This window comes from Gorilla gorilla, chromosome 12, assembly GCF_029281585.2.
Source record: "Gorilla gorilla gorilla isolate KB3781 chromosome 12, NHGRI_mGorGor1-v2.1_pri, whole genome shotgun sequence".
NCBI lineage: Eukaryota > Metazoa > Chordata > Mammalia > Primates > Hominidae > Gorilla > Gorilla gorilla.
The window spans coordinates 37,491,088-37,503,914 of record NC_073236.2 but is presented as its reverse complement, the minus strand read 5'-3'; the positions used below and the strand labels follow the sequence as shown (position 1 = coordinate 37,503,914).

At 42.5% G+C, this 12,827-nt stretch overlaps 1 protein-coding gene across 10 annotated transcripts in view; it reads left to right on the top strand.

The window, feature by feature from the left end:
* AFF3 (ALF transcription elongation factor 3) overlaps positions 1-12,827 on the top strand; it is a 569,022-nt gene that overhangs the window by 454,506 nt on the left and 101,689 nt on the right. For 7 of the 10 annotated variants that reach the window (XM_063695620.1, XM_063695617.1, XM_055378440.2 and 4 more), the window contains one exon: positions 9,528-9,568. In XM_063695620.1, the coding sequence (XP_063551690.1) occupies positions 9,528-9,568 (41 nt within the window). The remainder of the gene's footprint in view (positions 1-9,527; positions 9,569-12,827) is intronic. The other 3 variants (XM_063695621.1, XM_055378442.2, XM_063695618.1) reach the window with 1 other exon arrangement.

Below are 12,827 nucleotides of genomic sequence, written 5' to 3'. Positions count from 1 at the left end.
TGTTTCAGCCACCTGATTCTGAGAACAGGCAGCTGAGCTTGGATCTTCCACCAGCATCCAACAGCACCAGTAGGTTTGCCCGCTCTGCCAGGCGAATCTTCAGCGATGTTCGCTCCTACCCAGACCTAACCCAGACAGCTACTTCCTTTACATAGTTCTGTCATGGTGAGCCCTGGAGGTAAAAAGAATTCTTCCCCAGAAGATTTTGACAAGGGCCAAGATCAACAATAAGGATATAACCCTCTTGAGAAGAGAAGTTAGTCTCAGAAACCTGAAATCCTCCCATCTCCTTTGCCAACACTTGTCTAAGAGGTGACTCCTATTATTCCCCTTCACTGGCATCCCCAGATAAAGGTTTCCCCCAGTGTCTGTTAGCATCCACCCAGTGTCCCAGCAGTCCTCTTCTCACTGAAACTGCCACAATTCAAAATTCACCTAGTCCCCTTTGCTTTCAACCTCCAGCCACAGGAGTCCATGGTGAGGCCAAGACAGAATGGGGCTGCTCTGTGGAGCCCTCACTGGCCTGGTTCCTTTACTTACTGGCTCTGAGACCACAGGCAAGCTAATCTTCCTGGACCTCTGTTTCAATATCTTAAATGCACTGGACAAAAATATTAAAGTAGATTAATATAAAATATTTTCTATGAATATAAATAAATGTTAGTGTAAAATTATGAAAACAAGCCTGGCCAACGTGGTGAAACCCCATCTCTACTAAAAAACAACTACAAAAATTAGCCAGGCATGGTAACAGGCATCTGTAATCCCAGCTACTCAGGAGGCTGAGGCTGAGTTGCCCCGAGAATCTGGCTTAGGGCTAGATATCACCCACCCCACATCATGGTGAACACTAATAACCTCACACATGGACATGGTCTTCTTGCCATCATCCTCCCACTTCAGAGTGACCTCTTACCACCCCCACACCAGCCATGTGTCCCACAGCCCTCCTCCAGGCATCCTTCTCACCTATAATGTTGCTTTCATGGTGTTCAGAATGTCCTGCCCTGCAGGGTGCCATGTATCTTCTGTGCCCTCCATAGAGCCTTTACCTGGACAGGGACAGTCCCTGCGGCACCCTCTCACATTGTCCTCACACCTTTCTCTTCTTGCTTCTGACTGATAGCATCTGCCTTCGTTTTCATTTGTGATGGCAAAAGCCTCCAGAGCCTAGAAGAGCCACGTGCTTTGGAGCAAGGAGAACCAGGAAGTGGATGTCACACGTGGGTTTATCTCTAGGGAGTGAAATGTCCTAGAAATGCTCAAAAAAATAAGTATGCCTCTCTCAGTCCTCTCAGATTTGACTTGCCAAATTAGAGCCGTCCCTGACAATCTGGCCTCACGTAAGGCCCCCAGATCACTCTGTTGATAACAGGATCCACCTTATGAGATAATGTTGCCTGTGCAAACTTCATCTGGTATGGTCAACCCTAATCAGCATTTTTCTCAGGATATACTAGGTGCTCAATAAATGTTTTTTATTGTCTATCAAATTTCTAGTAGACATAAACAAACCTAAGTAATGTGGGGAAGCAAAAGATAGTCAAATATTTTTCAAAGAGGAAAATGTGTCCAAGTATTTAAATAAAGCAAATAGGGAAATAATACACAGATATGAAAAAAATGTATTTCCACAAACCTCTTAGATTGGAGATCGTGGCAAATAGTAGTATTTGTCATCCCCGAGGTTACCTGCTCACATCTTGTAAGTGTTATGGGTTGAGAGAGAGCTCTTTTAGGTGGAGGGAAAATGAGCTAGGATCTCTGCCATCAATGTTCTGGTAAGGAACTTGGGAAGGCAAAACTAAAATTGTCATGAGGCAGACGGCATACTCCCCAAAAATGACTAGAATCCAGGGCTACCTCATGTTACAGACTAGGAGTGCATGGAGAGGAGCTTGAGAATTTTTACAAAAGAGTTAACACTTAACACAAAGGGTGAGCTAGACCTCAGAGTGTCTGCTGTGAACAGAGGGAGGAGCCGATAGACAGAGAGCCAGAAAATCATACAAGCATCGGTTGGACTCAACATTAGGAACTGGAAGGATTCGTCCTCTGCTGACCCCGTTCAGCTCTGTGCTTTAGTTACTGGCATGCTCCTCAGGCCCTGAGGTCTGCCTTCTTATCATGATCTTATTTAACAGGGTTTATAAGCAGCAAGTCATATTTGCACAGAGCAGTCCTCATTAGAGCGACTGTGCAGCCCCATGTGCCCAGAACAGCCAGGTTTTCTCATTTTGTCTCTGACTCCAGTCTGGTTAGCATCCCCTTTCTCTCTCAAATTTGTTCTTATTTGGATGATAAATTATATTATCATCCCTGACTGCCTGACCCCTATAGAGAATGGGATGAGGTCAAAGTTGACCAAACAAAATGCTTCCTAGGCAGCATTTATTTCTAGGAATCCGAAAATGCAAAAGACTCATTATTGCTGAGGAAAAAATAGAGAGGAGTAAGAATTTTTCCTTTGTCTTGCAGATATTGCTAAACGGGTTGAAAAATACTAAATGGAAGCCCACAGCATAAAAAGTTAAGAGACCCATTAAGTAGGACTGAAGTGAAAAACAGTGGCATAAAAGTTCAGATAATGAAACATAAAATTGCTTATAGATGTGGAAGGAAATTAAACCGTGAAATAAATTAATAAGTACAAGTCTCAACTTGAAAAAGAACAGCAAAAATGTAAGGCTTTACAAATAGAACTACTATAAAAATATGTGATTGGGTCTAAATTTTACAGTGTGCTTCAATAACAGCAAAACACAAACTAAGATTGGCTGCAAGGGCGTTTATTCAAGTATTTGAATATGGATACAATGTCCTATCACAGGTGCAACAAGCTGATTAAAATCCCTGTGCAGAGATACCTCTTTTATTGTCAGCAGAATAAATCTGATACTGTTGATAGCAAAAATGGAGGTTACTGACATCCATAATGAAAACACAAAGATATATCCCAACCAGTTGAAACCTAAATCTTTTTCTCTTAGAACAGTAGCAAAATATAGATCCAGAAACCTCAATCCATTTTTAATGACTGTTATTGATGTTTCTTACTGAATTGGCATTTAATAACTTCAGTCTCATGTATCCAGCTAACTACTCAGAGTCTCCACTGAAACATCTTGTAGGCGACTTTAACTTCACACACCCAACACTCAATTCTACCTTTGCCCCCTGCTCTTATGCCCCCAGTTTAATCCACTTAACAAGTGGATCTCCATCCATACCAGGTGCCCAAGCCAGAAACCTGGACCTCACGCCTGATGCCTCTCCCTGGCCTGCCACATCCAATCAGTCACCTGTTCCCTCAGTCAGACCTTCACAATGTAACACAAGCTCTCTCCATCTTCACTACTACCATGCTCTTCTCTTGCCCACATCACTGCAATAACCTCAAACTTTGTCCCTTCCTACCCAATTCCATTCATCATGCAGAAGCCAGCAAGATGTTTGAAAAATCTTATTGCCTCACTCCGTACTATTTTTTTAATTATATAATAGATTCACAGGAAGTGCAAAGAACATATAAGCAAGCCCCATGCATGCTTCACCCAGCTTCCCCTAATGTAAACCCTTCGATGACTTTCTATTGTCCTGTGGTTAATACCTAACATACTTCACTTGATGTCTAAAACCCTTGGGATTGGCCTCATCTTGCTCTGCTCCTGTCCCTACCACTTGCCAAACTGCAGCACAGTGACATCTTGTAGTTCTTCAGCTGAGCCAGTATCTAGGCCAGCTCCTGGCCTTTGCTCCCAAACTAGAGCTTCCCTGCCTAGAGCACTCCCCTCGCCACCCACCCCCATTTCTCTGATCTGATCATTTTTCTTTATCCTTTAAGCCTCAGCTTTGTTATTTCTTACTTATAAGCCTTCCTTGACACTCATTCCAAACAAGGTTTCCTTCATTAGTTGGTTTCAGAGCACCCTGTCCTCTTCAGCCATGCCCCTTGGAATGTAGACTGCTGTGTGTGTGTGTGTGTGTAGCTTTTCATGTCTGCCCCACCTCTAGACACTAAGCACAATATGGCAAGGGCTTTGTTTGTTGTGACTGCCACCTAAGCCAAGTCCAGTGCTTGCACATAGTAGGTACTTCAGACTGAATTACAAACCTCTCCAGGCGTAAGTTCTGTTTCTATCAAGTAAGAAATGAGATCATTCTGAGAGCCCTCTGAATTTCAGCCTCTCCCTTTGTTTTCCTCCCCACTCCAGGATCCATGAGCTTGTTCAGTGCTTGACCCAATTACAATAAGGGCATTTAATTTCCTCTTTGATTTCCCTTCAATAACAGAATGTGACTTGTAATTCATTTAGCATACATTGAAACCTGAATATCTACTGATTGTGTTCCCAAGCAACAAGCTTGCTATAATAAAGACAGAGAAAATATGTCATCTCTTGAGGAGAACCTGAAAATGGCAATTTCTGGCAGAAAAAAAAGAACATGTTTTGTCTCATAGACTGGAGTTTAGAATCATTCGTAATGAATAATGAACTCAGGAAAGATCAGTGACGTGTTCTCTTAACCCTCTCAACCTATTTTGCTGAGAACTGAATAAAAGGCAAGTTGCAAGGAAGAGATGATGTGAGATTTAGGAAGAGAAAAATATAGTTGCTGTAATGTATAACTCTTGAAGGAATGAAATTGGGCAATTCATCTAGTTTACTATGAGTACTTTTTCAAGTTTCAATCATGAGTCACCTAATTTTTTCTTTGCCATTTAATTCCAATATTTATTCGTTTTATTATTTTCCAATAGTAAAATAAAATAGTGTGCGAAAGCTGAAGGTTTTTTTAAAGAGAGGAGTCAGTAAAAACATCTTGGTGGTCTTTGCTCTGGTATATGACATGCAATTAATATAATGCCATGAAGGGTTTTTTCCTCAAATTATTTAAAACATCTGACATATACTCCTCTTCTTTCATAATAGATGATGAGTTTTTGTAAAATTTTTAATGATGTAGAGTAACTGCAAATTAAATAGCACAATGAAAATTAGTCATTAAAAAATAGCAGAGCAGGCCAGGCGCAGTGGCGCACACCTGTAACCCCAGCACTTTGGGAGGCTGAGGCAGGCAGATCACTTGAGGTCAGGAATTCGAGACCAGCCTGACTAACACGGTGAAACCCCGTCTCTACTAAATACAAAAAAATTAGCTGGGTGTGGTGGCGCATGCCTGTAATCCCAGCTACTCTGGAGGTTGAAGCAGGAGAATCGCTTGAACCAGAGAGGCAGAGGTTGCAGTAAGCTGAGACCGCATCACTGCACTCCAGCCTGGGCAACAAGAGTGAAACAACATCTCAAAAAAAAAAAAAAAAAAGCAGTGCAGGCAATTGATGGTGCTAAGTACCATGCTGTTGCATGCGTGGTAGGATACATCATGTGACAGATTGGAAGAGTGAAGAATCACCGGAGAACACTGCTTAGTGCCTGGTAGGGTGCCCTGTCTCTCGGCCCAGAAGGACCTTTTGTTCCCAGCATCACACCAGTCTGCTAAAGGAAAGCAGCCCTTGCTCTAAGCTTCCAACTCAGCTTGTATTAGAAGACGGGGCTAACGTCAGTCCTGTGGCGTTGCCAACAGGTGCCGCCACTGGGATGCCTCAATTCCTAGGCACTCCATTGGCGGCCAGACAGCAGTGTCTCTTGCTTTTTGTTTGTTTGTTTTCTTTTTGCTTTTTAAATCATTTTCTGACCAGCTGCCCATCAACAAGCACTGTTTCGGTATCACAGAAGTCAGCAGGAATTGTTTGGAGGTGGGAGAGAAAAGAGTCAATAGCGTTTTAAAATATTGACAGCCTTGGTCTATTTCCATGGCTAGGGGGAAATTCAGATGCCACGTTGAGGGTTTCTATTGAACTTTTAGTCACACCTTTTACGATTTCTGTTACTCCAGGAAGAGCCAGTCTCTCATGGCTCCTGCTGAGATGATGTTAAGAGACAATACTGATAATACATTCCACCTTTCTTTGGGGCAGTTCAAAAATACTTCTTGTATATTCAGCCAAACAGTCAGGAGTAGGGAGTTAAATTAAGTTCAAGTATCGCGGCCTAAAGCGAAAGCCATCTTGCTGAGTGAGAGGGAAACTCTCCAGGAGACAAACCTGCCAGCAGTGATGCCACCTGTTGCCCGCTGGGTGCGTTTTATCAGCATGCTCTGGGCTGGCTCCCTGGAAGAGCACAGGAGAAGGACTGAGGGGAGAGGGAAGCACCCATCCCTGGAGGTGTCTGCGTGGGCTCCTCAGGCTCCGGTCCTCTTCCCCTGCCTCTCGCTGCTCCCTCAGCTCTCCTTATCAAGAAGATCGGTAGATCTGTATTCTTTTATCTGTTGTGGTAATCCTATGACAATGGAATACCAGGACATGGGGTCTTCATTCAGAATCTAGGGAATGAGGAGGGGACAGTAACCCCTTGGATTGTCCATAGTAGCCTGGACACAGACTGACTGTCTCTTTCAGCACCCTATTCAGAGAAGGAAAGGGTGGTTTGGAAACTAAGCCGGAGGTTGAAGGCCAGACGCAAGGTCCATAGCAAATGCATGGCAAAACCTGTCCCAGAATGTCAGACTCTCCAACCCCGGCTCCACACACTAGATGGTTTTCCTAATTCAGTGTTGCTGCATTACTTATGGAGGTTGTCTCAATTCCTCTTATCTTTGCCAGGCCCTAGAGCTCATGTTCCCTACAGCCCTTCTTGCTGCTCTCCTTTCATTCCTACTCTGCCGCAGTGTTTCTCTGCAGGCACCCTTTGTCATTTTAAGGGGACAATTCTTCATTATACAAGGGACCTTCCTGCTCTTTGAAGGGCTTTAGTATCCCTGGCCCCAGACACTACTGCCATTATTGATCCCCCTCGTGAATGTAATGCACAGAAACACCCTCATCAATTCCAGACACCCAGGGTTTGGGAGTCATGGGTGCCCCGGTTGAGAGCTGCTGCCAGAGGCTGGGACAGGCCCCTGCTGTGCCGTCTAGCCCAGTGCTATCAATGCCTCCTCTCTCCTGATCACATCCCTTCTTGTCTTTAAAATTATGCTCAGATTTCAGAGGGAAGGCTTCCCTGACTGATTCATCCCTCTAACATTTACTCAGCAGATATGTACTGACACCTGCTCACGGTTCCAGGCGCCATTTGAGGAGCGGCCGCCCATCCCTGCACCTTCCTGACACTGCCCTGCCTTAATCTTTCATGTCCATGTTATTCTAAAAGTGTACCGAGGTCATCCAGCTCCTACCTTAGGAAGGAGCTTTTCTGGGACGATAACTGCTTCTACTTGTTATCGTCCCAAGATGTGGAACTGTCACCAAGGATGTATTTTATTTCCGTAACAGAGAAAATGGTTCTGAGGTGTCATTTTTTTCTAACCTGAAGATTCTATTTTTCCTGATATCTAAATGTGATGGGGGATCAGCATGAGAAGTATTGTGAGGTCCTTGGTCAACAGTAAACATAGGCCAGGCGTGGTGGCTCACACCTGTAATCCCAACACTTTCAGGGGCAGAGGTGGGTGGATCATTTGAGGTCAGGAGTTCGAGACCAGCTTGGCCAACATGATGAGACCCTGTCTCTACTAAAAATACAAAAATTAGCTGGGTGTGGTGGCATACACCTGTAATCTCAGCTACTTGGGAGGCTGAGACAGGAGAATCGCTTGAACCTGGGAGGCAGAGGTTGCAGTGAGCTGAAATCACACCACTACACTCCAGCCTGGGTGACAAAGAGAGACTCTGTCTCAGGAAAAAAAAAAAAAAAACAGTAAACATGACCTGTGTATCATGCAAAGAGGAAAGTACCATTGCACAGTCCTTGTTTCCCCGTGCATGCTGAGTAGGCCTGGTCTGCTGACCTCCCAATCATGACTTCTGAGACAGAGAGCATCGTGTGCCATCTGCCTTCCTTGGCCTCATTGGGCCCAGAGATAGAAGGCAAATGGGTGAAAAATAGAATACCAGAGAAAAGGAAAGCAAGTACAAAACTTGGGAGAATCTGATGGAGAAATGGAGCCCTTTTTTTTTTTTTTTTTTTTTGAGACAGACTTTTGCTGTTGTTGCCCAGGCTGGAGCACGATCTCAGCTCACTGCAACCTCCGCCCCCCCAAGTTCAAGCAATTCTCCTGCCTTGGCCTCCCGAGTAGCTGGGATTACAGGCATGCGCCACCATGCCCATCTAATTTTGTATTTTTAGTAGAGACGGGGTTTCTCCCTGTTGGTCAGGCTGGTCTCGAACTCCTGACCTCAGGTGATCCACCTGCCTGGGCCTCCCAAAGTGCTGGGATTACAGGCGTGAGCCACCATGCCCAGCCAAAATAGAGCCTTTTTTATGATTTTTTCTTTTAGTTTTTTATTATGGGAAATTTCAGCACACGCACGCACACACACACACACACACACACACTAATTTTAGTAGAATAAAAAAACAAAAAACAAATCAATACATTTTCAATACAAAATGAAAGTTTTGTTCATTTCATGTAGGGAAATGGCCAGAATAATATAAGAACCTGCCCTGTGCTCATCGCCTAACGTCAGCAGTTCTCAACCCAAGGCCATCTTGTCTTATGTATGTGCCCACCCACTCTGCCCTTCTCCCACTGTATTTTTTAAATTTTTTTATTTTATTTATTTATTTATTTTTGAGATGGAGTTTTACTCTTGTTGCCCAGGCTGGAGTGCAGTGGCATGATCTTGGCTCACTGCAACCTCTGCCTTCTGGTTTAAGCGATTCTCTTGCCTCAGCCTCCTGAGTCACTGGGACTACAGGCGCATGCCACCACACCCAGCTAATTTTTGTATTTTTAGTAGAGACAGGATTTCACCATGTTGGCCAGGCTGGTCTTGAACTCCTGACCTCAGGTGATCCACCTGCCTCAGCCTCCCAAAGTGCTGGGATTACAGGCGTCAGCCACCGCACCCAGCCCTCCCACTACATTATCTTAAAGCAAATCCCAACAGCAGATAATTGTATCCATTAACATTTCAATGTGAATTTTAAAAACCATTGTCATAATATCATTAACTATGCCTAAAACAAATCAATAATCCCTTGAGATTTCTAGTGGCATTCCATATTCCAACTGTGGAAACTTTCAATCTGAAATCTGAGTGAAAAATTACACCTTCATTGGGAAAGAAGCTACAAAGAAACCAAAACAGACCTTTTTGTTTTCTTATAGGAAAGGACAATAAAGCAATGGGAAAGTGATTTCAGAGAAGTAGCTCTGGTCTTTGCCAATTTCCAGAGGCCTGTCCAAGCTTACCTGGGTACAGTCCTTTGCCCCCCGACAAACTCATCCCCTAGTTGCAGGTGTGCATTGCCGGGCTTTAGTTAACTGTCCGTGAAGGTTCATTTCATCACACACACTTCACATTTTACAGTAGTGCTCTCTACTTCGTTGCTAGTCGTTTAAAATTTGGCCACATGGCAAAAATGTGTGTAATGCAGGGGTCTTTTTTTTAAGTGTTCATTGAGCACGTAATTCAAAAGTCAGAATATTAAATAAACATCTCTGCCCTTTCTTTCTTCCAGCAGGCAGCTCAGAGAACGGCTCTCCGCGCTCTGTCTGACAGGTACATTTTGTCATTTTTATGAACTATAAATTGCTTTATGAAACATTGAGCCCTATTTATTGTGGCATATAATTCATAATCGGATTTTGTCCCTAAAGTATCTGTGAACTGGGATGTTAAACATTTTGCATGCTTGGATTTGTCATGCATGTGTGGAGTTTATCACTGCAAAAATCGCCTTGTTGTATTTCATAGCAAGTATGAAGAATCCCTTGTTGTGCAGTGAAACAAGAGACAAGAAACTTAGAGAGAAAGGCCTGAATGGTGCGGTAAATTCTGAACTTTGGAATTGGCTGAGATCTAAGCTCATTTTTCAGCAATAAATACTTCATTTATTTTGAGATGTTTTCTTCAGACTTTTTCCATATCATTTCACCGGGAGCTATCTATCTTTTGATAAGATTCTCTCTCTTGAAATATTTTATGCACATAACCCAACAACTCACGGTCCCACGTGCTTGACGTTTTACTCCTTGCTTTGGCGTCTTTCTCCTGGCGCGTGTTACTGAATGAGATGTGTAAACCTCATCAAGAAACACACACAGGCTGTATTTTATATCCTGCTTTGTCTGAAAGGCTGTAGACAGATAGTTGAATGTGGGTATGTAAAGTCACTTTCTAGAATAGACCAGACCCTTGGTTTGGTTTAGTTGGTTTTGGTTTTTGTTTTTTCACTTACTAAGATTGGAGAGAGAGAGTGTGTGTGTGCGTGCGTGTGTATGCGTGTTTTGAGGAACTGTCAGGAGGTAAAGATGAAATCCCTGTGTGTCTCCACAGCATTAGAAGCAGCAGGAGGAGCTGTGCCCTTGGCTGACTGGCTGGCAGCCACCTCCACATTGTCTAGCTAACCTTCACCACCCTGCCTTCCTTCCCAGTTCCTTTTTCATGGAATGAGCCATCATTGACTGTGTAAACCAGCTTAGCTCGGTGCTTCCTCCAAAGTAAAACCTGTCACTTAGGCAAATTATCTGGTGTGCATGAGTGAAAAGCATTTTCTGTGTGGTGGCAGACTGAGCATGAGTATTTTTATTTCAATTACAAAACCTTCCCCATGACAACCACACAAGCCTGCGTGTCCTGAGTGGCTGGCACATGATCTTCTGGAATTGCTTTTGGGATTTTCACAAAAGCTGATGACTGCTCTGCTTCTGAATGTGTCAGTAGGAGGAGGAAAGAGTCTAGATCAAAACACATTTAGAATATAACATAGTCATTTCTTTCCTATACATATTTCTTTTCTGTCTTTGACTTTTCTTCTTAAGTAAGCAATTCCTTCAACAAAATGCACTGAGACGCAAGGGAAAACCCTCAAAGTTTACAGAACTTTGTCATTGTTAACGAGTAAAAGATTTCTTTTGGAGATGATGATGTTGTAAAAATAGATTATGGTGATGGTTGCACAACCTTGTAAGTATACCAGACCACTGAATTATATGCTTTAAATGGGTGAACTTTATGGAATGTAAATTATATTTTAGTAAAGCTACACATATAAATACAAAAAAAAAAGGTCATTATGACCTTTAGTAGAATGAATCAAAACCTATTTTAGGAAAATAAAGATTTATTTTGAAGACATGGTCACAAATACAAAGACAATTCATCAGAAACTAGAACTGATACATTCGAAGATTTCTTCCCAAAACATATACGACTTTGTCCTAAAGAGAAAATGTCCATGGATTTTAATGATGAACAATGCCATTTACTTTAAGTTTTTTCTGATATTTTCACAAAAAATCCCTTGTCAAGCCCATTCCCCACCCAAAAACAGAGGTTTTCATTGTCACCACTCTTCTTACAAATTTCTTTATCCTCAAATGTAATAGGGCATTTCCCTTACTTTACTGTAGCACTTTTTCTATTCAGAATTGGTCATTTCAAAGTGACGAGCTGACTTTGCTATTCTAGCAATGCAGTTATGTAAAGCTACCTTCTCTGTGCTTTTTCTTTTTTCTTTCTTTCTTTTTTTTCCTTCAATTTGTATTTTAAGTTCAGGGGCACATGTGCAGGATATGCAGGTTTGTTACATGGGTAAACATGTGCAATGGTGGTTTGCTGCACCCATCAACCCATCACCTAGGTATTAAGCCCAGCATCTATTAGCTGTTCTTCTTGATGTTATCCCTCCCCTGACACCTCACCGGCAGGCCCCAGTGTGTGTTTCCCCCTCATGGGTCTCATCATTCAGCTCCCACTTACAAGTGAAAACATGTGGTGTTTGTTTTTCTGCTCCTGCATTAGTTTGCTGAGGATAATGGCTCCATCCATGTCTCTGCAAAGGATGTGATCTTGTTCCTTTTTATGGCTGTATAGTATTTCATGGCATATGTGTACCATATTTTCTTTACCCAGTCTATCGTTAATGGGCATTTGGGTTGATTCCATGTCTTTGCTACTGTGAACAGTGCTGCAGTGAACGTACACATGCATGTGTCTTTATAATAGAATGATTTGTATTCATTTCGGTATATACCCATTAATGGGATTGCTGGATCAAATGGTATTTCTGCCTCTAGGTCTTTGAGGAATCACCACAATGTCTTCCACAATGATTGAACTAATTTACACTCCCACCAACAGTGTACAAGCATTCGTTTTTCTCCACAGGCTCTCCAGCATCTGTTGTTTTTTGACTTTTCAATAACAGCCATTCTTTTTCTATTGTCTATTCTCTACTAATTCAGGGCCACAGACGTAATCCCCATAAGTGATAAGCATTTGTAACCATTTCAAGATGGAAATTGAAACCCTTCTTCAAAATAATGATTTTAAAACACCTGCTGAATTAATTGCATTCATATTTTCTAGTTTTTAAGTAGAGAATAACTTATCAAGTGACAGATGTCATTTTCTCTCACATTACTTATTCTTTTGAATAAACCAATATTTTCTAGAAAAATGACCCGAGTGCCTCAAGTCAGACCACTGTATGACTTGCCTAATGTTCTGTCTGCCAGAGGAACCTCAGGGTGGGAAAGGAATTGAGGTCCTGAATATCCCAAAGTGGGGTTCTAGGCCCAATATCTCTGGCTACTTGGAGCCTGGTATTAACCTATTATACATTCATTTACACAAACCATCCTGGTTTCCTAAACTTTTTGCTTTCAGCCTGTTATCACCTCTTTATATAAAATTTCATAATGATTAGCTCATGCCTTCATCTTTGTTCTTGAGGGAGAAGCACTTTTTAGACCTCAAAAGGTGCTTCCTGAGTTCTATAATTCTGGGACGGGACAGAAAAGCCCGTACTGGCTCT